Source organism: Octopus sinensis, linkage group LG2, assembly GCF_006345805.1.
Source record: "Octopus sinensis linkage group LG2, ASM634580v1, whole genome shotgun sequence".
Taxonomy (NCBI): Eukaryota; Metazoa; Mollusca; class Cephalopoda; order Octopoda; family Octopodidae; genus Octopus; species Octopus sinensis.
In genome coordinates this window covers 207,267,452-207,289,363 of record NC_042998.1, presented here as the reverse complement: position 1 = coordinate 207,289,363, position 21,912 = coordinate 207,267,452, and the positions used below count along the sequence as shown (strand labels likewise).

Here is a 21,912-nt window from a genome sequence, read left to right as displayed (position 1 = left end):
ACAGTTCTCGCTGGTGAGAACAAAGATTTTAAAATGGATGGAGAAATTTAAAGGATTGCTTTGGTACAATAGTAGAATATCCGTTGTGACTACAGATGTGGTTTCGATTCCCACGAACAGCATTCGATTTTTTCCATCCGAGGAAACATTTACACGTTATTGATAACAGCTTTATCGACTTCGAGTTCCGCCGTTAAATCGATTTCTTACACACACACACACACGTTTCAATCATTTGACTGCGGCCATGCTAGTGCACCGACTTTTAGTCGAAGAAATCGACTCCTAGACATATTCTTTGTAAGCCTTATTCTATATAGGTAGAGAGAGGAGGGAGAGAAGGGTGTGTGTGTGTGGTATACGTCTTGTTCGTTGATTGAGCGGACTATTTACTGTAGAAATTGGTCAATGTGTTAAAGATGCAGAGTCGATATTTCTTGTATTAGCCAGGTGATACTTTTCAGTGGAACAATTGTTTCAATCCATTCTTGTAATTCACCAAAAGTCAGGCTAAATATATGATGGAACCTGAACAGTACAGATCGCGGGCAACCATGTTGTAATACAGGACAGTCACGTGATGAAAGGTTAAAAGGATATTGGAATGGTCACTCACCTTGTGTAGGTATTTAAATGAGACCTTCTAAACAGGGGTAGTAAATAATTTCGTTAAGGGGCCAGGAATTGAAATGAAGCTTATCGAGGCCAGTTATTGCTTCATATATATTTTGAAACTGTCATACGAGGGATTTAGAATTGTTAAGAGATATGAAGAAATTTCTCGTCTCGCACTTCAAAGAAAGAAAGACATTTGCTTGAAGAAAACGTAACAGCGTTATTACTATAGAAAACGAAATTTTGATTTAGCAATTTATTCCAAAGAGAAAGGTCCTTTTCTGTTATTATCATTAATGGACTTTTTGCAAGTTTATCTGAAAGGCATATTATTGTAAGTAGATGAAGAGTAATTTCTTTTATTATTATAGATTCATATCTCTATGAAATTTAAAAGAATTTTTATTGCATAATGGAAGCTGAAAATCATCGAACTCCATCGCATATTCTGTGTATTTCAAAGAATCTTATGTTAACACGAAAATGGTCCATCTAAATGCAATTCTATAAAATGAATCTCCAATGGGAGCCGAGATTTTAAAGTAGCTGGTATGGTAATGGGTATGGATGATTTTCAGGGCAGTCACATTATTTCAGACGATTACAATAAGAGAACAGAATGGTCAACAAAATCTTCGCATTGGTTTCGCAACTAAATTTGTTTGCTTCTTGCCAAAATTATTTGAATTTACACGAAAAATACTTTTATCGAAGAATTTTACTGGGTTGTTTGTTTTGTTTTTTTGTTTTTTTTTTTCTTTTGAAGCTCCATTCTTCTTTTACGACTTTTATATTTTTATTCTTTTATAATTCACTTGTTTCAGCCATTAGACTGCGGCCATGCTGGAGCACCACTTTGAAGAACTTCGAATCGAGTGAATCGACTCCTGTACTTATTTTTTTAAAGCCTGGTACTCATTCTATCGGTTCCTTGCCGAACCGCTAAGTACGGGGACGTAAACACACCAATACCGGTTGTCAAGTGCTAGTGGGGGGACAGATGCAAAGACACATACACACACATACACACACACACACATATATATACAGACATGGTGACTGAAAAGTAATTCCCTATTTTAAAATATTTATAATTTATTTATTGACTATAATATTTAGAAAAATTGAATATGTGAAGAAAGCGTATAACATGGAGTCTTCTTTTAAATTCGATCCAGGCACCAGCTTTCGCCACCAGCTTCTCAAGCCGCATCATCTGATATCATCAGGAACTCTTCTGAAGTAGAAGACATAGTTTCTCGTATTCGGAGTAAAAATTGTTTGCCAACATAACATGGCAGTCCTGGTTTAGGACGAATGTTGCTGTAATTTAGCCCCAGGAGACATCGTCTCCAGCTGGCTATACGACACGATCTGTGTTCTTATATTTTCTAACAAGGGAATCTAGCACCCCCACTCAGCTCAAAACAATTTGGCAGCGCCACCTCTGGCCGAACAATTATTCTGTGCTGATGAAGGGAAATAACCAGGAAATTGCGATACACAGATATTGTTTTGAGCTGAGTGGGGGTGCTAGATTCCCTTGTTCAAAAGTATAAGGACGCAGATGATGTCGTACAGTTAGCTGGAGATGATGTCTCCTGGGGCTAAATTATAGTAACATTCATCCTAAACCAGGACTGCCATGTTATGTTGGCAAACAATCTTTACTCCAAAGTACTGTCGGTGAATATCTCACATTGTGAGATTTACAAATAGCAATTTTCTCGTATTCGCCCTTCAAGTTCTTCCAAAGTTGTTGGTCTGGTAGAGTAGACTTGTTCCTTTAACCAACCACAAAGCAAAAAATCGCAGGATGTTAAATCAGGGCTTCTGCCCGGCCAATCATGTGGACCTCGGCGACCAATCCATCTCCCAGGGAAGTTGGCATTCAGTCATTCACGAACAACGATAGCAAAATGTAGAGGAGCGCCACCTTGCATAAAAACCAAATCTTCAATATTCTTCCAAGTATTGATCAGTGGCCAGATTTCCTCTTGCCGCATAGTGAGGTACCTTTCAGCATTCATGGTACTGCAAAGGTTTAAAAGACCCACAATCTTGTCCGAAGTCATTCCACACCATACCGTTAAATTGGGCCAGTTCTATATTTTTTCAGGGGTGATACAAGGATCTTCTCCCGTCCAGTAGTGGTAGTTGTGATGGTTCATAAACCAAAGATGTGGAATACCGCTTCATCACTCCAGGGGATATTTTAAAAGGGATCAGACCATGTTTGTGGGGCTTCTAAAGATCAAACAAAATAATCGATCTGAAAAAACAACAACATAGAATCAATTCCCAAACATAAAAAAAAACATACACAACAAATTTGAGACAAAAAATTGTAGTTAATAAATAAATTATAAGTATTTTAAAATAGGGAGTTACTTTCCAATTACCCTGTATGTCGGGGTGGGGTGAATTGAAATAAAGCTTATCGAGGCCAGTTATTGCTTCATATATTTTGAAACTGTCATACAAGGGATTTAGAATTGTTAAGAGATATGAAGAAATTTCTCGTCTCGCACTTCAAATATTGATATATACATATGTGTATATATACATGTATATATATATATATATTATATATATATATATATATATATATATAACGTCACAAGAAATTTGAAAAGCTAAATGCGAAACCGGTCTTTCTTTAAAAATTGTCATTATAAAGGAAAAAAATTTGTTTAAAAAATTTTCTAATATTCTTCAGACATATTGACGCAAATATATATATTTTTTAACATTTAAGCCTTCTGTCGTTTTTTCACTCTTTACTATTTTTTATATATTCACCCACGTGCTTTCACAAACCAACTTTCTTATCTATATATATATATATATATATATATATGATGGAATAATTACTGTGAAGCATTGTGTAGAATATATTGTATAAAAGATCGTGGGTAAGGCCAAAACAATGCGAAGTAAATGCAAGGTAAATCACAAGAAATCAAATATGTGAATTAATGTAGACTTACCTTGTATTCAATATTTCGGGGTTATGACACCATTTTCAAGAAATTGACGAATGTTGCCGATGTGCATATGTGTGAGCGAGTGTGGAGTGGACATGCGCAGAAGGGTGTTGCTATAGCAACCAGCTAGCTTCCTGTAACTCCCTTCTGTTGCTGATCTTGGGTTTCTTTTGATGCATGAGGATGGCCTGAGAGATTCTAAGGTTGCCCCTGTTCCGCTGTGTTGCCCTGATGTGCACTGTGAATTCCCGGGTCTGGCATTTCCGTAGATGTTTCTTCTTCGGAAGTGTCTGCCTGCATCTGTCCCTTAATGTGTACATGCAGTTTTCTTGTCGTGCTTCCGATGTAGGATGTGCCACATTTGCCTCAGATGATCTCATATACGACATAGGTCCTCTGGCACAATTCAGAGTCATTGATGGGGCAGTTCGATAATGTACACTCCTTAGAGTAGTCAGAACTGTTGTTCTTGGACAGAGCTTTTCTTAAAGAAGGGCCGGTGTGCACTACCTGTATGTCGAGTCCTTCCCTGCGGACTGCGTGTTGTATTGCTACAGTTGTTCTGTCCTCAAAGTGTGGTAGCTTCAGGAAGCACGTGCCGGACTTGGGAGTATGCTGGTTCTTCCGGGGTTTATTGACCTTGATGTTCTTCAGGTGCCGTTGTTTAGCTAAAGATGGTGGGTAGCCATTCAGGTTTAGCCAATGAAAACACACGCACTATATAGTTGCTGTTCATTTGCTTCAGCTTTATTTCATATTAATTGCATTTCGGCCAGAGTTCTTTCATCACACTTCTGTGACCTCATCAGTGGTCCTTTGCTTTTTCTTTCTTATATATGGCGCAGGAGTGGCTGTGTGGCAAACAGCTTGCTTACGAACCACATGGTTCTGCGTTTGTTCAGTCCCACTACATGGCACCTGGGGCAAGTGTCTTCTCCGATAGCCACGGGACGACCAAAGCCTTATGATTGGATTAGGTAGATGGAAACTGAAAGAAGCCCGTCGTTTATATATATATATATATATATATATATATATATATATATTATATATATATATATATATATACATATATATATATATACATACATATGTGTATATATATGTATATGTTTTTGTGTCTGTGTTTGTCCCCACCATCGCTTGACAACCGATTTTGGTGTGTTTACGTCCCCGTAACTTAACGGTTCGGTAAAAGAGTCTGATAAAGTACTAGACTTACAAAGATTATGTCCTAGGGTCGATTTGTTCGACTCAAGGTGGTGCTCCAGCATGGCCGCAGTCAGACGGCTGTAACAAATAAAAAAAATCGAAAAGAAAATGTATGTATGCATGTATACAATGGGCTTCTTTCAATTTCCGTCTACCAAATCCACTGACAACGCTTTGATCGGCCAGAAACTATAGTACAAGTCCCACTGCGCGGCCCAAAGTGCCATGCAGTGGGACTGAACCTGAGCCATATGGTTGGGAAACAAATGTCTTACCGCACAGCCAGGTCAGCGCTTGTTTGTTTGTCATTTGTGAAATTTGAATAAATTTAATCTCTTTCCAGATATGGAGTACTGAATAGAAAAAAAAGAGGTTCCAAAGTTGCCAAAGCCATCGAGACATTTGCGCCGTGTACAGAAACGACGCTATTACTGAAAGTTCTGCACAGAAATGGTTTTCGCGTTTCAAAGATAGGGACTTCGACCTCACGGACTCTCCGCATTCTGACCCGACCTGTTCAATTCAACGCGGATCAATTGAACGAGCACGTCTGCGAGGATCCTCACTGAACCATTAAGGAATTGACTCAGTAGATAGGAACCTCTCATGATACTGCCACCCGTCATCTTCATTCGATGGATAAGTTCCAAAACCTCGGAGCATGGATACCACACGCTCTGAAGGAAAGAAAAACTCCAACGATCCTTTATCACCGCCAAGTTTGGTCACTCGGCACCAGGTGACCGCAAAGGTTTGATTTACAACATCGTTACCAGTGATGATAAATAATGTCTTTTTCGTCGATATAAATCAGAAGAAGGGCGGTGAGCTGGCAGAAACGTTATCACGCCGGGCGAAATGCTCAGCGGCATTTCGTCTGCCGCTACGTTCTGAGCTCAAATTCCGCCGAGGTCGACTTTGCCTTTCATCCTTTCGGGATCGATAAGTTAAGTACTAGTTACGCACTGGGGTCGATCTAACCGACTGGCCCCTCTCCCCTAAAATTTCGGGCCTTGTGCCTAGAGTAGAAAAGAATTCTCATTGACCTGAAGGCGGCGAGCTGCCAGGAACGTTCGCACCATGACCGATATCCAAACTACAGTGAAGAAGGCTAGCCAATGGATTTCGTTAAAAAGAGACGATGAGCGATGGTTAGAAGAATATTGAACTTCATTTGATAACCAGTTGATCTAGCAAGCGAGACCTCATATCAGCGAGGCCTCATATAAGCGAGGCCTCATATAAGCGAGGCACATTGATACCGTCGAGAGGTTGATCCCGAAAAGGCGCGCATTCTCTCCTGGTTAACTCATACACTTGTTAGCTTCCGGTATGCGGAGTTTTTGACTGGTAGCACTTGCAAGTTATTTGCAAGACATCGTCTGTCTTTACGTTCTGAGTTCAAATTCCGCCGAGGTCGACTTTGCCTTTCATTCTTTCGAGGTCGATAAATTAAATACCAGTTAAGCACTGGAATCGATGTAATCGACTTAATCTGTCTGTCTGTCCTTGTTTGTCCCCTCTATGTTTAGTCCCTTGTGGGCAATAAAGAATAAGAAACGTTAGCGGGTCGGGCGAAATGCTTAGCGGCATTTCGTCTGCCGCTACGTTCTGAGTTCAAATTCCGCCGAGATCAGCTTTGCCTTTCATCCTTTCGGGGTCAATAAATTAAGTAACAGTTACGTACTGGGGTAGATCTAATCAAGTGGACCCCTTCCCCCAAATTTTGGGCCTTGTGCCTAGAGTAGAAAATAATTCTTATTTACCAGAAGGCGGCGAGCTGCCAGAAACATTAGCACGAGCACCACTTTGAAGGACTTCTAATCGAGTGAATCGACTCCTGTACTTATTTTTCTTAACCCTGGTACTCATTCTATCAGTCCCTTGCCGAACTGCTACGTTACGGGGGACGTTATCACACCAATACCGGTTGTCAAGTGGTGCCTAGAATAGAAAAGGATATAAATCAGAGGAAAGGATAGCCGAGTAGGCAACACCTCGAACCAAGCCAGAATTCCATCCACACAAAACAATAAAATGCGACAAGTGGAAATGAGAAAGGTTAATCCAGTACGAAACGCCTGAAAACAACCTCAAGATTAATGCACCGGCTTAACGAGGCACTCCACTCCAAATAATTTGAACGGTGACGTGGCGCGCTTCTTCAACACGACACCGCTCCCCTCACATCGATTAATTTGACCAAAAATGCTATTCAAGAGCTCGGTTGGTAAGTTCTCCTGATACAGCACCTTCATCTTATCTCCTTTTTTCGGCCGCTCTTCGACGGGTGGCGGGTGTTTCGTTCAACAACGATGTGGATTTGAAAACGTGACCCGATGAATTCTTACGAAAGAACCCGGTGCTTTCTACCGTCAACGCAATGACACGTTTGTGGAACTTTGGCAAAATGTCATGAACGATGAACGAAAATATATTACCATTGTCAAAATTGTTGATGAAATATAAGGATTGAAATAAATGGGGAAAATACACACGCACACACATATTATTTTTATTAAAACTTCTTCACTGTTCTCGTTCTGTTAACGTTTTGGCGTTAAGACGAGTGTACTGGCATAGATGTGGAAACATTTGAAATTTTGTCTAGGTATATGCAGCTGATGAAGACAAATCAAATCTACGTTGTCAAACGTATTTGAAGAGTCTGAAACCGGTCCTGCATTATCCGTTTCTAGGTTTTTCATTTTTCAGTGAAGCTATACGATAACGTTGTATTTATTACGATCGCTATTTTCCAGTAAATATCGGTACCTCGTTGTACCATTTATTTACTTATATATATATATATATATATATATATATATGCCTGCTGGGTTCGGCTATGCATTGATAAGGGGCAAATACCCTGAAACTAGTCTGCAGATGCCTGACCAGCAAGGGGAAGTGGCTGACCTCCCCTGTTCGAAGTTTATAATGCACATAAGTTCGTGTGTCACATAGCTAGCTAGAGGCCGATGGTCTCTTGGAGCTAATCAACGGTAGCATTCGTCCTGTATTTCTGGACTGTCATATTAGCTTGGCGATAACTATTAATACATATATATATATATATATATATATTATATATATATATATAGTTAATCCAAACAAGAAAGCACAAAAGAACACAACAACGCGAGGACGTGGAACAAATATAGTATTATTGGACGCTCAGGAAAGAAGGAAGGTTTAACGTTTCGAGCGGAGCTCTTCGTCGGAAACATAGAAGGAAAGATCCAGAGAAGGGAAGACAGAGGGAAAAAAATCGCCAACGGTACACACGAGGTCACATACGGGCTTCTTTCAGTTTCCGTCTACCAAATCCACTCAGAAGGCTTTGGTCAGGTCGAGGCTACTATTGTAGAAGACGCTTAACAAAGATGTCACGCACCGAGGACTGAACCCGGAACCATGTGATTTAGAAGCAAGCTTCTTACCACAACCACGCTAGCGCATTATATACACACACACACATATATATATATATATATATATATATATCACCGTGACCGATCAGGCTATCAAATGTTGCTACACATCGCTGGTCACAATGCGTTCGCATTGGTTTTTAGCCTTCAATGACGCCACCCCGCTGGCTAAGCGAGCAGGCCTACAAGAAAGTTGTGGTGAAAGAGTACAGCAGGGATCACCACCACCCCCTGTCGGAACTTCGTGGAGCTATAGGTGCTTTCGCTCAATAAACACTCACAACGCTCGGTCTGGGAATCGAAACCGCGATCCAACGACCGCGAGTCCGCTGCCATAACTACTGGACCATTGCGCCTCCACACACACACATACATACATACATATATGCATGTATGTATGTATGTATGTACGTACGAACGTATAATGCATTTAGCTATTAATGCTTTCTTTGTATCTCTCTCAAAAACTTAAATGGTTTTCTCTTTGTGCTTCTTTGTCCTCCTTTTCGCCGCGTTTTACTTTCTCTTTTTCCCATTTTTTTAAGGAGATGCTTTTCCCTACTCGTAAGTACAATAGAAGTTAATGGCCGACGATCTGTTAGCGACTGACTGAGTTCGTCAACACGAGTTGTTATTGATGAAGTTTCAAATGCATTTCAAGTGATATCTATTGTCAAAGAATACACTTTGTGTTCGTACATACGCGTGTGTGTGTGGTAACATTGCCCTGTTAATATTCCTTTTATAACGTTAATCACTAAAGCTAACAGTTTTCAAAAGCCTAGGCAACCAAATTCTTGAGAACGAGTAGAATACAGAGAACAAGATATAATTCTTCTAACCACTACCAACATCACTGCTACCACTAATAACGGCCACCATGACCACTGCTACCAACATCATCTCTCGTCCATCAATACCGTGATTTCCACTCAACGGAATGGGTGAGGAGGAGGAGAAGAACGTAAGAGTCATCCTAGAACTACTTTTGCATAGAATATCTAATATCTAAGGGAACTCGGCAATACAGTGCTTTTGGTTTCGATTCTAGCTCAGCTGCAGTTGTTTCAATGTTTTGGGAAAAGCATAAATACCACAGTACTTATTTCTTTCTTTATAGCCCACAGGGGGCAAACAAGGACAGACAAAGGGATTAAGTCGATTGCATCGACCCCAGTGCGTAACTGGTACTTATTTAATCGACCCCGAAAGGATGAAAGGCAAAGTCGACCTCGGCAGAATTTGAACTCAGAACGTAAAGACAGACAAAATACCTATTTCTTTACTACCCACAAGGGGCTAAACACAGAGAGGGCAAACAAGGACAGACAAACGGATTAAGTCGAATATATCGACGCCAGTGCGTAACTGGTAGTTATTTAATCGACCCCGAAAGGATGAAAGGCAAAGTCGACCTCGGCGGAATTTGAACTGAGAACGTAACGGCAGACGAAATACCGCTTAGCATTTTGCCGCGTCTCTTTAAAAGAATTTATGCATCATTGACCACCAAATCAATAATACAGCTGTTGTTTAGCCCCAGCTTAACCTTAATCCAGTGAACCCACGATCAAAGACGTATCAAAAAATAGCTAGGATTCTGCTGGGTTCCGAACCATCGCATTTAGAGTAAAGATTGTTTGTCAACATAACATGGCAGTCCTGGTTCAGGACGAATATTGCTGTGATTTATCCCCAGGAGACATCGTCTCCAGCAGGCTATACGACAGGATCTGTGTCTTTATATTTTCGAACAAGGGAATCTAGCACCCCCTCTCAGCTCAAAACAATATGTGTATCGTGATTTCAGCACAGAATAATTGTTCTGTTAGAGGTAGCGCTGCCAAATTCCCCTTCGAAATATATAGTTTTCAAAGTGACAACTAGTTGCTGATTTCTAAATTAGAAAATTACTATTTTTAAATTACAGCAACATTCGTCCTAAACCAGGACTGCCATGTTATGTTGGCAAACAATCTCTACTCCAAAGTACTGTTGCTGAATATCTCTCGTAGTGAGATTTAAAAATAGTAACATTGCCTTTAGGTTTCCCAACTCAGGACTATGGCACCTACCATAAAAGGAAAGGCCAGTTATAAAATTTTGTCACCATTAGAGAGATTAACACCAACGTGAACATGGCTTGGCAAATCAAATCGGCCGGGGTGTAACCAACGAGGCAAGAATCTTTCCACCAAACAGCCTGCTCGAATATTCTAGACAATGTTGGGGGTTATAAAAAGTTAGGGCAAGACATCCATAGTAAGAGTCCACAACCTTCCAAGTTACGAACAAGATGTTGGTAGAGGACTGGCGCCACCTTGACGGCAGTCTGCAGCTTGGTATATCCAGCGACATCACATTCTTGCATTTGATACTAAGCATGGTGAGATAGGCACAGCTGTCATTAGAGTGACCATTTGTTGGTATTGGGTTACAGCTGAGAGCACATGACCAATGCGGGTAGACTAAGCTAGACAGACTGCTGGGATTATATATTTTGTGTGTGTGGACATCATCATCATCATCATCATCATTGAACGTCTGTTTTCCATACTGGCGTAAGTTGGGCGGTTTGACAGGAGCTGGCATGCGAGAGAGCTGCAATTGTGTTTTGGGAAACTTTCTACGGCTAGACACCCTTCCTAAAGCCAACCACTTTACAGAGAGGGCTGCTTGTTTTATTTTTTTTATTTACATGGCACCATCCGCAGAGATTTACACGTAGCACCAGCATAAAACTTTTTAAAAAATAAAGAAAATAACTAGTTGCATTGCAACCACAGGATCGGAGCTGACCAAAAGAGACGCTTTGCAAACAACTTGCAAATGCAAGAACTACCAGTCAAAAGTTCCGCATACCGGAAGCCAGCAAGTGTATGGGGGTCATCAGGGGAGAATGCGCACCGTTTCGGGGCCTACCTTTCGACGGCATCATTGCGCACCGTCCCTGCACCCGCACTGATGAGACTCCGCTTGCTAAATCAACTGGTAATCAAATAAAGTTTAATATTCTTCTAGCCATTGCTCATCGTCTTTTTTTAACCAAATCCAGTGGCTAGAATTTTCCACTATTTACTTTACGATGGGTTAGGCCTCGCACTGTCCAACAAACCCTCTACATCCGACTTCGATAGGAAAATGCTCCACTTTCCAGCCTGCGTCTTCACATTCCCCAAGGAGGTTTACATAACGTTCAATCTTTCGAGCCACTTTGAATTTCTTTCAGTCTCTTCTCTATCTCCAAACTTCTGACATTTCCCATGCACCCAACGAACCTATGTGGTCTGAGTCAAACTTAAGTACATCTAACTATAACCGTGTCCAATGCTGCTTTCTTTTCTTTGTCAACTCACTCACTTCCACCCTCTTCGTTCTCTCTCTCTTTTTCACACCCCTTTTTTTCTTTATCTCTCTCTCTCCCCCTTGCTCTCTATTTTTTTCCTTCTCAACACACTTAGGAAAAGCCATGTCCACCATCCAACTTCAAATATTTGATTCGTGTAATATAACACCACAAAGTGTTCCCCTGGTGACCTGTTTGTTCAGCATCTAATTACATTTGAAATCTCCAATGCAGAGATTGCTAACAACCACAAGAGTGAAACGTGTGTAGGGAACAAATGACAAACTTAAGTTTGTCGTAGGAGAGTATTGTAGTTCGCTGGAAGCATTGTGTGTTGTTCGTGGAATGTGTGTCTTGAATGGCACACCAATGCAGAGTGGACCATAATAACTGCTGTAATTTAATTATTCATAGTCACTGCTATAATCGGTTTACAGCAGTGAATCGATCAATTCCTAGCGATACCTGAAGAAGGAATTTTTATATTCCAAAATATTATTATACCAGACTATGGATAATTAAATTATAGCAGTTATTCTAGACCACCCTGCATTGTTGTGCCATTCAAGACATTTGTTTATCATAATGAATGTGTGTGTGAGAGAGAGAGAGAGAAAGAGAGAGAGAGGAGACAGACAGACAGACAGATCTATTTCAAGACGTTCAAGATCAAGGCGTATCAAACGTGAAGCACACCTCACAAAATGGCCACAAACTAAGTCACAAATCAACAGATAAACAAACCATTCCATTAGCAAAGCAGTCATCAGTGAAGAAAAATTCGTTGGCATTTGGTTTTCTGCATATCCAAGAGTATCCAACACGGAGGCCCTTCAATTGGCCATTTTTTGATCTCTTGGAAGCTCAATCCACAACCAACCCAAAGAAACATGAAATACAGATCCCCAATTACGACAAATTAAAAAAAGGGTAACAAATTCAATATTGTAGTTTATTTAGTTTCAACAGAAGAAAATAAAATAAAAGATAAAGCTTTAGAAGAATTGGTGTTCCTCTGCTATCCAGGAACAATAATGTCTGAAGATGCATTCATTTCTAGTTCCACCTGGGATGTTGGTAAAAATCATACGGGTACACTGAATGGAAATAAAGGAGTGAGAAAACATAAGAATGTGGAATACAATTGATTTAAGGGACAGTTGTAGGACACTAAAAGATCACGATCAGTCTGTATATGTACAAGGGGTGGATGTGTGCTGTCTGGGACAGGGGCCAGTAAGAGAGGAAAGGCTATAGAAGACATGGGGAAACTCACTAAATCATGATGATGAAGAGCCAAGGATGGGGAAATTGACAATATGCTATACAGACAACCCATGCTATCATGAACAATGTGGAGGAGGGCAAAGAGGGGATAATGGGGGCAACATACCCACCTCAACGTTATTTAACAACAAAGCAGTGAGCTGGCAGAATCGTTAGCACACCAGGCGGAACACTTAGAGGTATTTTGTCTGCCGCTACATTCTGAGTTCAAATTCTGCTGACATCGACTTTGCCTTTCATGCTTTCGGGATCGATAAATTAAGTACCTATTTCTTTACTACCGACAAGGGGCTAAACACAGAGAAGACAAACAAGGACAGACATAGGTATTAAGTCGATTACATCGACCCCAGTGTGTAACTGGTACTTAATTTATCGACCCCGAAAGGATGAAAGGCAAAGTCGACCTTGGCGGAATTTGAACTCACAACGTAACGCAGACGAAATACTGCTAAGTATTTCGCCCGGCATGCTAACGTTTCTGCCAGCTCGACGCCTTGATAAATTAAGTACCAGTTGCATGCTGGAATCGATCTAATCAACCAGCCCCCTCCCCTAAAATTTCAATCCTTGTGTCTATAATAGAAAGGAGTATTTAACAACCATGTTCCACCTGGAATGAGTTGGACAGTTTGATAAGGATCTGATGTGTGCAAGGATGTTATCAGGCTCCAATGTCTGTTTGGCACAGATTTTGGGGCTGGATGGAAATCACGTGCACAGGTTTGGACCAGTGACACCTGACCACCTTGAAAGTCCATTAGTTTTGCAGATCATCCCACTCTGCTACCTAGCGCTGTCTGATGGCTACTGAGATCACTGAAGAAGTGTTCCACATGGTAAATGGTAGTACTGAGGTGCCCTCTGATCTATTGTGTCACCTTCTATGATAAACACACATTTTGCTGCATGTCCGGATACTTCTGGTCACATAGGACACATGCACACAAAGGTATGCACACAGAGATATATGCAAATGCTCCATACACACATGCACATTCATGGCGATGTGTGCATGGAGAGAGAAATGAGCATACATGCAAATACACTTGCACACACAATTACATGCATGAGCATACGCACACACAAGCCTATACACAACCACATATATGCACACATACAAGTGCATACATGTGCACACCACTGCACATATGCACAATCATATGCACATATAAGTGTGCATATGCACACAAAACTGCATCTATGCATATACACACAGTTGCATTCATGCACATGTACACAACTGCATTCATGCACACACACATTCAGGCACAGAACCCATTTATGTACACACACACACACACAAAACCATATACAATTGCATGTATACACACACAAGCCCTACACAACTACATGCACATGTGCACACATGCAGGCACACACACACACATGCAGGCACACACACACACATTCATGCACCTTCACGCATGCACGTACACACAAAACAGATGTTTCAAAAACTGAGGAGAATCTAAAATTTCTTTATAATTAAATCTAACAAAGAAATAAATGTAAAACAAGAAAATAAAATTTTAAAAAACTCAATATAACAAAAACAACTCCTTTAAATAACAACCTCTTTGATCTCAAGTCTGCTCAGTTCAGGTTTGCCCGGGGTTAAACATCACCATCAACAACAACCACAATAACAAAACGAAAAAAAAAGATCATCGTCTTTCTTGTTGTGCAGCCAAAACTTGTCTGGCGTGTACGTTTGTAAACAATTATTAATTGTCATAATTACCTGTAATTATTTCAAGGTGAGTTCATTTGGTATGAAATGATTCAGCTTATTAATTATCCAATCACTACTGGAAACTCCTTTGGTAAAATCTCGGATGAATCTAGAAAATGGCAAAACACAAACTGAATTCATTTCATCATTTCTTATAATTAAGAAATATATGCGCAAGTGTACATACACAGAGTTAAAAAAACTAAAGTCTCTCTCCTGTCTACTCTCTCAGCATTACTATTCTGCTACTCTTCATTCCCTCTCTCCACCATCATCACTGGTCACCCCTTATCACATTCCCTACAACCACCCATCTTTACAGTTGTCACCCACTCTTCCCTATCTCCCCCATTTGTCATCCACTTCACACACACACACACACATGGCTCTGTGGTAAGATATTTGCTACCCAACCGCATGGATCCAGGTTCAATCCCAATGCCTGGTACCTGGGGCAAGTGTCTTCTGCTATAGCCCTGGGCTAACCAAAGCCTTGTGAGTGGAACTGGATGGAAACTGTAAGAAGCTTGTCATGCAAGCATGCACTTTGTGTGTGTGAGTGTGTGTGTGTGTGTGTGTGTGTGCATGCACATATGTGCACTTTTGCGTGTTTGTCCCCCACCACCATTTGACAATTGGTACTGGTGCGTGTACCTTGCTATAACTTAACAGTTCAGTAAAGGAGACCAATAAAATAAGTAGTGGCGTTGATCCATTCAATAATAAAAGAAACATTCAAGGTGGTGTTCCAGTATGGCCACAGTCTAATGACTGAAACAAGTAAAAGACAAACACACACACACATATCCTCCTCATTTAACATCCAGTTCCCATGCTATTGTTAAGGCTTGACAGGCACTGGCAAAGCCAGGGGCCACACCAAACTCTATCCAATCTCTGCAGTCATCACCTACTCTTCCCTACATATCATCCACTTCACACTTGCTCTTCATTTGTCCACCTCCCTTACTCATTCCCCACTCTCCCCTACACTCTTGCAACCTCTACCCACCCACACACCTCACTCATCAGTTGCGACCTCTACCCACCCCTCATCCCAGCAATTTTTCTCTCTTCCCCCACTCTATTCCAATCACCCCCTACACTCCTCTTTGAAATTCTGACTAGCTACGTAACTTCTCTAAGGCAAGAAACCAGTTCTGCTCGGAACCAAACTGTCATATTTTAACTCCCTCCACATCTCCTGGCATAAAGCTGCCCACCTGCCTTGGGGTTCATAGTCTTGCACACTGCTGCATGGTGACCTCACTGGTGCTGGTGCCAAGCGGAAAGCACCTAGAAGAAACTGTAGAGTTGCTAGCATTAAGAAGAGCATCCAGCCATAGAAACCATGTGAAAGGAAAGGCTGGGGTAGGATTCAGTCTTCGTACCTATCAGGTAGCCGTTGGTTATGACGATGAGGGTTCCGGTTGATCTGAATCAATGGAACAGCCTGCTCGTGAAATTAACGTGTAAGTGGCTGAGCACTCCACAGACACGTGCACCCTTAACATAGTTCTCGGGGATATTCAGCGTGACACAGAGAGTGACAAGACCGGCCCTTTGAAATACAGGTACAACAGAAACAGGAAGTAAGAGTGAGAGAAAGTTGTGGTGAAAGAGTACAGCAGGGATCACCACCATCCCTGCCAGAGCCTCGTGGAGCTTTAGGTGTTTTCGCTCAATAAACACTCACAACGTTCGGTCTGGGAATCGAAACCGCGATCCTATGACCGCGAGTTTGCTGCCCTAACCACTGGGCCATTGTGCCTCCACATCCAAAGTATAGCTGCATAGAGAGCAGGCATTTGGTTTCAAATTGTGGCACAAGACTATAGCAATTTCAAAGGAGGGGATAAGTCAATTACATTGACCCCAATACGCAACTGGTACTTATTTTATCAACCCTGAAAGGATGAAAGGCAAAGTCGACTGGCAGCATTTAAACTCAGAATCTAAAAATGGACAAAATGTCAATAGAAAGCAGACATTAAAGGATGAGGATTGCTCTGTGATTAAGACATTCATTTTGCAACCGTGTGACTGCAGGTTCAATCCCAAAGTAGGACTCCTTAGACAAGTGTTTTCTACTTTAGCTTTGGATTGTCTAATATCTGTTGAGTGGGGTTTGGTATACATAAAATGTGCAGGGGCTTGTCTTGTGTGGGGGTCAAAACATTCAGTGGGACAAGGATTAGGTGGATCAGGGGTCAGAGAAGACAACACTAACTTACCGATAATTGCAGACATAAAGAAGTTCGGTGTTTGCCCGGACAAATTCATAATATTCTCGGGGATCTTTCTGTTTGGCTTCGTAGAATCCATGGAATCCTTGGAAGACAACAGTGATCTCGACAAATCGTTGATCTGGGGGGAGAAGGGGAGAAAAGAAAGTAAGAGAAACAAAGAAAGAGAGAGAATCAGAGAAAAGGAGAGAGAGAAAGAAGAACAGTGAGAGAAAGAATCAGAAAGAGAAAGTGGAAAAGAAAGAATGAAAGAACCAGAGTCACATGCATATATGTCTGTGTATCTGTGTGTGTGTGTGTGTGTGCGTGTGTGTGTGTGTGTGTGTGTGTGTGTGTGTGCATCACCAGCATATAAATCCGTTTTCCATGCTGGCATGGGTTGGACAGTCTGACAAGAGCTGGCAAGGTCAGGAGCCACAGCACCAGGTTCCATTGTCTGTTTTAGAATGGTTTCTACAGCTGGGTGCCCTTCCTAATGCCAACCATTTTACAGAGTGTACTGGGTGCTTTTTACATGGCACCAACATCAACAGGGTCACCAAGTACCTTGCAAGACAAAAAAATCCTCAATTGGGAGATGATGGAATAGTATTGAGGAAGGTGAGACTTTTTGCTGGTTGAGAGATACTTTCCTGCTGCACATCGACATTTTCAACTTGGAGTGGTTGTGATCCAACCAGTCACGACAGGTACATCTAGTGTGTGTGTGTGTGTGTGTGTGTGTGTGTGTGTGTACACACCTGGATCTTCAGATGTTGGGCCTCACACAAGGGATAACAGGGGGGCCAAGACTTAAACCATCCAATCCATGCCAGCTTGGAAAACAGATGTTAAATGATGATGATTACACACACACACACACACTTATTTATGTAAAAAAATTAAATTACCTTCAAGCACACACACACACACTTATTTATGTAAAAAATAAAATTACCTTCAAGCACACACACACACACACACACACACACACACACACTTATTTATGTAAAAAAAATTTAATTACCTTCAAGCACAGACACACACAGACGAAAGTCATCAAAAATCCATTGTTAGCTGATGTAAACAGATTCATACCAGACAAAAATCCAGTAATTTTAGAGAAATTTCATAGACACACCCAAACACACATTCACAGAGTCCTTTAATATTCCTGACCAGTAACCTTCCAATTCTAGCACCAGTGATTAATGGCCTGCCAGGAAATGACAAGAATTTCAAAAGCAAAATTCCTTACAGTTCTTGGAACAATGGCTGGCTCTAAGACTGGCATAAAATGAAGCGTGAAACGATGAAGCTCGTTAGCAATTAAGAATCTTAACGATGGAGATGAAAGACTGCATCATCACCTCCACCACACCACCCTGTGTGAGTGTTATGAGTGTCATGTAGTCATCATTATTCCACAAGATAAATGGAGCCAAAGAAAGCAAATGAATTCTTTAAAAATGTAAAAGAAACCACAAAATGTCTGAAGCCAAAATGGTAATTCAAATTCTGGGTTTTCTAGATTATTAACCACATCTATAAATTTACCTATCTAACGATCGATCTATTGATCTACCCAATCACGTGGTTCTGGGTTCAGTTCCATTGTGTGACATCATGGTCTTCTACTACAGCCCAAAGACAATTAAAGCCTTGTGAGTGGGGCTGTGTGGTAAGTAGCTTGCTTACAAACCACATGGTTCCAGGTTCAGTCCCACTGCATGGCACCTTGGGCAAGTGTCTTCTACTATAGCCTTGAGCCAACCAAAGCCTTGTGAGTGGATTTGGTAGGCGGAAACTGAAAGAAGCCTGTCATATATATGTATATATACACACATATATACATTATATATATATGTGTGTGTGTGTGTATGTATGTGTGGGTGTATATGTTTGTGTGTCTGTGTTTGTCCCCCAACATCACTTGACAACTGATGCTGATGTGCTTACGTCCCCATAACTTAGCGGTTCAGCAAAAGAGACTGATAATATAAGTACTAGGCTTACAAAGAATAAGTACTAGGGTCGATTTGCTCGACTAAAGATGGTGCTCCAGCATGGCAAGAGTCAAAATGACTGAAAAGAGTAAAAGAGAGTAAAGTGTAAAGAGAAACTGAAAGAAGCCTTTCAATAATGTGTGTGTGTGTGTGTGTGTGTGTGTGATGATCATTTAATGCCTGTTTTCCATGCTGGAATGGGTTGGTCAGTTTGACCAGAGCTGGGGAGCTGCACCAGGTTCCAGTCATATGATTTGGCTTGGTTTCCATGGCTGGACGCCCTTCCTAATGCCAACCACTTTACAGAGAGTCCTGGGTGCTTTTCACAGGGCACCAGCACAGATGCTTTTTAGTGACACTGGCACAGGTGGCTTTTTACGCGCATGCCCACCTGTGTGTGTGTGTGTGTGTCCTAATATCATTTGACAAGTGTTGGCGTGTTTACATCCCCTAACTTAGCGGTTTGGTAAAAGAGACCGATAGAATAAGTAAAAGGCTTAAAAAAAAAGAAAGAAAAAGTATTTGAGAGGGTGATTCATTCAACTAAAATTCTTTAAGGGACTGCCCCAGCATGGCCACAATCTACTGCCAGAAACAAGTAAAAAGTTTAAACACAAGTCATCATCATCATTTAACGTCTGCTTTCCATGCTAGCATGGGTTGGACGATTTGACTGAGGGCTGCACCAGGCTCCAATCTGATCTGGCAGAGTTTCTACAGCTGGATGCCCTTCCTAACACCAACCACTCCGAGAGTGTAGTGGATGCTTTTACGTGCCACCGGCACAGGGGCCAGTCAGATGGTACTGGCAATGACCTCGCTTGAATCTTTTTACACATGCCACCGGCACAGGTGCCAGTAAGGCGATGCTGGTAACGATCACGCTCGAATGGTGTCTTTTATGTGCCACCGGCACAGAGGCCAGATAGCCGCTATATAAACACCTACACAGAGACAGACACACCGACAGATATGTAACTGTAAATGTATAGATGAAAGGTGAAGTGAACGTTGGTAGAATTTGAACTCAGAATGTAAAGACAAGAAATGCCCCAAAGCATTTTGTCCAGCGTGCTAATGGTTCTGCCAGCTTGCCGCTTTATTAAAGTGACTCAGATTAATAAACAATACAACGAGAAGATATTTCTCTGCTCGTTATCATAAAATTATCTCCAAGTTTTACGGATTTGTTTCAATAATTGCAAATTTAATTGCATTTCATTTCGTTGTTTTTTCTTTTGTTTTGTATTTTTTTTTTTTAACTAAAACGAGACGCTGTAATTACACAACAAAATCTCAGGCTTGAACTTTTTTCTCACCCACGTTATCTCAACACTGGGTTGACCTTCAGGCAAAGTAAAATCTATCAAGACGCAAAACAAACGAAGAATACAATTATGTCATTAAACAGTTTAACTTATTTGTTTGGAATTCTGGAAAACTTTTAAATCATTTTATCTTCAATAGTAGACAAACACATATAGATGCACACACACACACACACAAAGATTGGACTATTGACCACATGGTCATCGGTTCAAATCACTGAGGAACCATTGGGTTAAAACCTATAACTGTATCTACCTCAGTTTGCTTGACTGACAAAGAGGTTTCACTCCTGTGTCTGCTTAAACGATGATGATAATCATCTTCTTTCAGTTTCCATGGACAGGCACATGGCCTAGTGGTTAGAGCAGCAGACTCGTGGTTGAGGGACTGTGGGTTCGAATCTCAGACCGGGCGATGTGTGTGTTTATGAGCGAAACACCTAAGCTCCATGCGGCTCCGGCAGAAGGTAATGGCGAACTTCTGCTGACTCTTTCGCCACAACTTTCTCTCACTCTTTCCTCCTGCATCTTGCAGCTCACCTGTGACGGACCGGTGTCCCGTCCAGGTGAGGAACCTATACGCCATGCCAAGGAAACCGGGAAACCAGCCCTTATGAGCCAAGCATGGCTCGAGAAGGAACAAACAACAAACAACATGGACCAAATCCACTCACGATGCTTTGGTAGACCTGGGACTATAGCAAAGAAACACTTACCAAAGTGCCATGTAGTGGGGCTGAACTCAAAACCACATGGCTGGGAAACAAATTTAACCATCATCATCATCATCACTTGCCTTCCATGCTAGTGTAGGAAGGATGGGCTGAAAGGATCCAAGAGCTAAAAGACCCCCATCAAGCTCCAATGTGAGTCTGCACCTTGTTTCTTCCACAGTTTAATGTCCTTCCTAACACCAAGCACTTCACTGTACAAACTAGAAGCTTCTTTTTTATGGCACCAACACAATTGAGGTGACCAAGTGACTGGCAAGTCAAAGGAAAAGTCTCCTCAACTGATTGGAGTTGTAGGAGAGAGATGGAGATGGTTTTTAAGCCAGGCATTGAGAGGCTAAAGTGTGAGAGAGAGAGAGAGAGAGAGAGAGAGAAAGAGAGGCTGGCTGGCAGGCACAAGTGTCATGTTATAGGGGAGGTGCATGACTACCCCACATCATATAAGGGTGGGTAGGAGTAGTTGAAAAGCAAACAATGACAATGGTGATGAGGTGTCAGGGTGCCTTGAAGAATTTTAGTTAAACGAATCAACCCTGGTACTTTTTTTTTATTTTTCAAGACCGGTACTTATTCTATCAGTTCCTTTGCTGAACAGCTAAGTCAAGGGGTCGTAAAACATTGGTTGCTGAACAGCTAAGTCGAGGGGGCATAAAAACTTGTGGGGAACAAATAAACACACACACTCCTATACACACACAAACAGATACACACAGACATACAAACACAAATATTGTGGCACTCCGTCGGTTATGACGATGAGGGTTCCAGTTGATCCGATCAACAGAACAACCTGTTCATGAATTTAACATGGAAGTGGCTGAGCACTCCACAGATACGTGTACCCTTAACGTAGTTCTCGGGGGAGATTCAGCGTGGCACAGAGTGTGACATGGTTGGCCCCTTTGAAATACAGGTACAACAGAAACAGGAAAAAAGAGTGAGAGAAAGTTGTGGTGGAAGAATACAGTAGGGTTCACCACCAACCCCTGTCAGAGCCTCGTGGAGCTTT

The 21,912-nt window shown here is 41.5% G+C and overlaps 1 protein-coding gene across 2 annotated transcripts in view; it reads right to left on the bottom strand.

The window, feature by feature from the left end:
- Nucleotides 1–12,522: 12,522 nt before the first annotated feature.
- Nucleotides 12,523–21,912, bottom strand: part of LOC115232575 — a 32,488-nt gene continuing 23,098 nt past the window's right edge. Inside the window, exons 4-6 of one of the 2 annotated variants that reach the window (XM_029802539.2) lie at nucleotides 16,848–16,980; nucleotides 14,623–14,722; nucleotides 12,523–12,688 (exon numbers count right to left, since the gene is read on the bottom strand). In XM_029802539.2, coding sequence (XP_029658399.1) covers nucleotides 14,629–14,722; nucleotides 16,848–16,980 — 227 coding nt within the window. In that variant the 3' untranslated portion in view covers nucleotides 12,523–12,688; nucleotides 14,623–14,628. The remainder of the gene's footprint in view (nucleotides 12,689–14,622; nucleotides 14,723–16,847; nucleotides 16,981–21,912) is intronic. The other variant, XR_003883641.2, reaches the window with a different exon arrangement.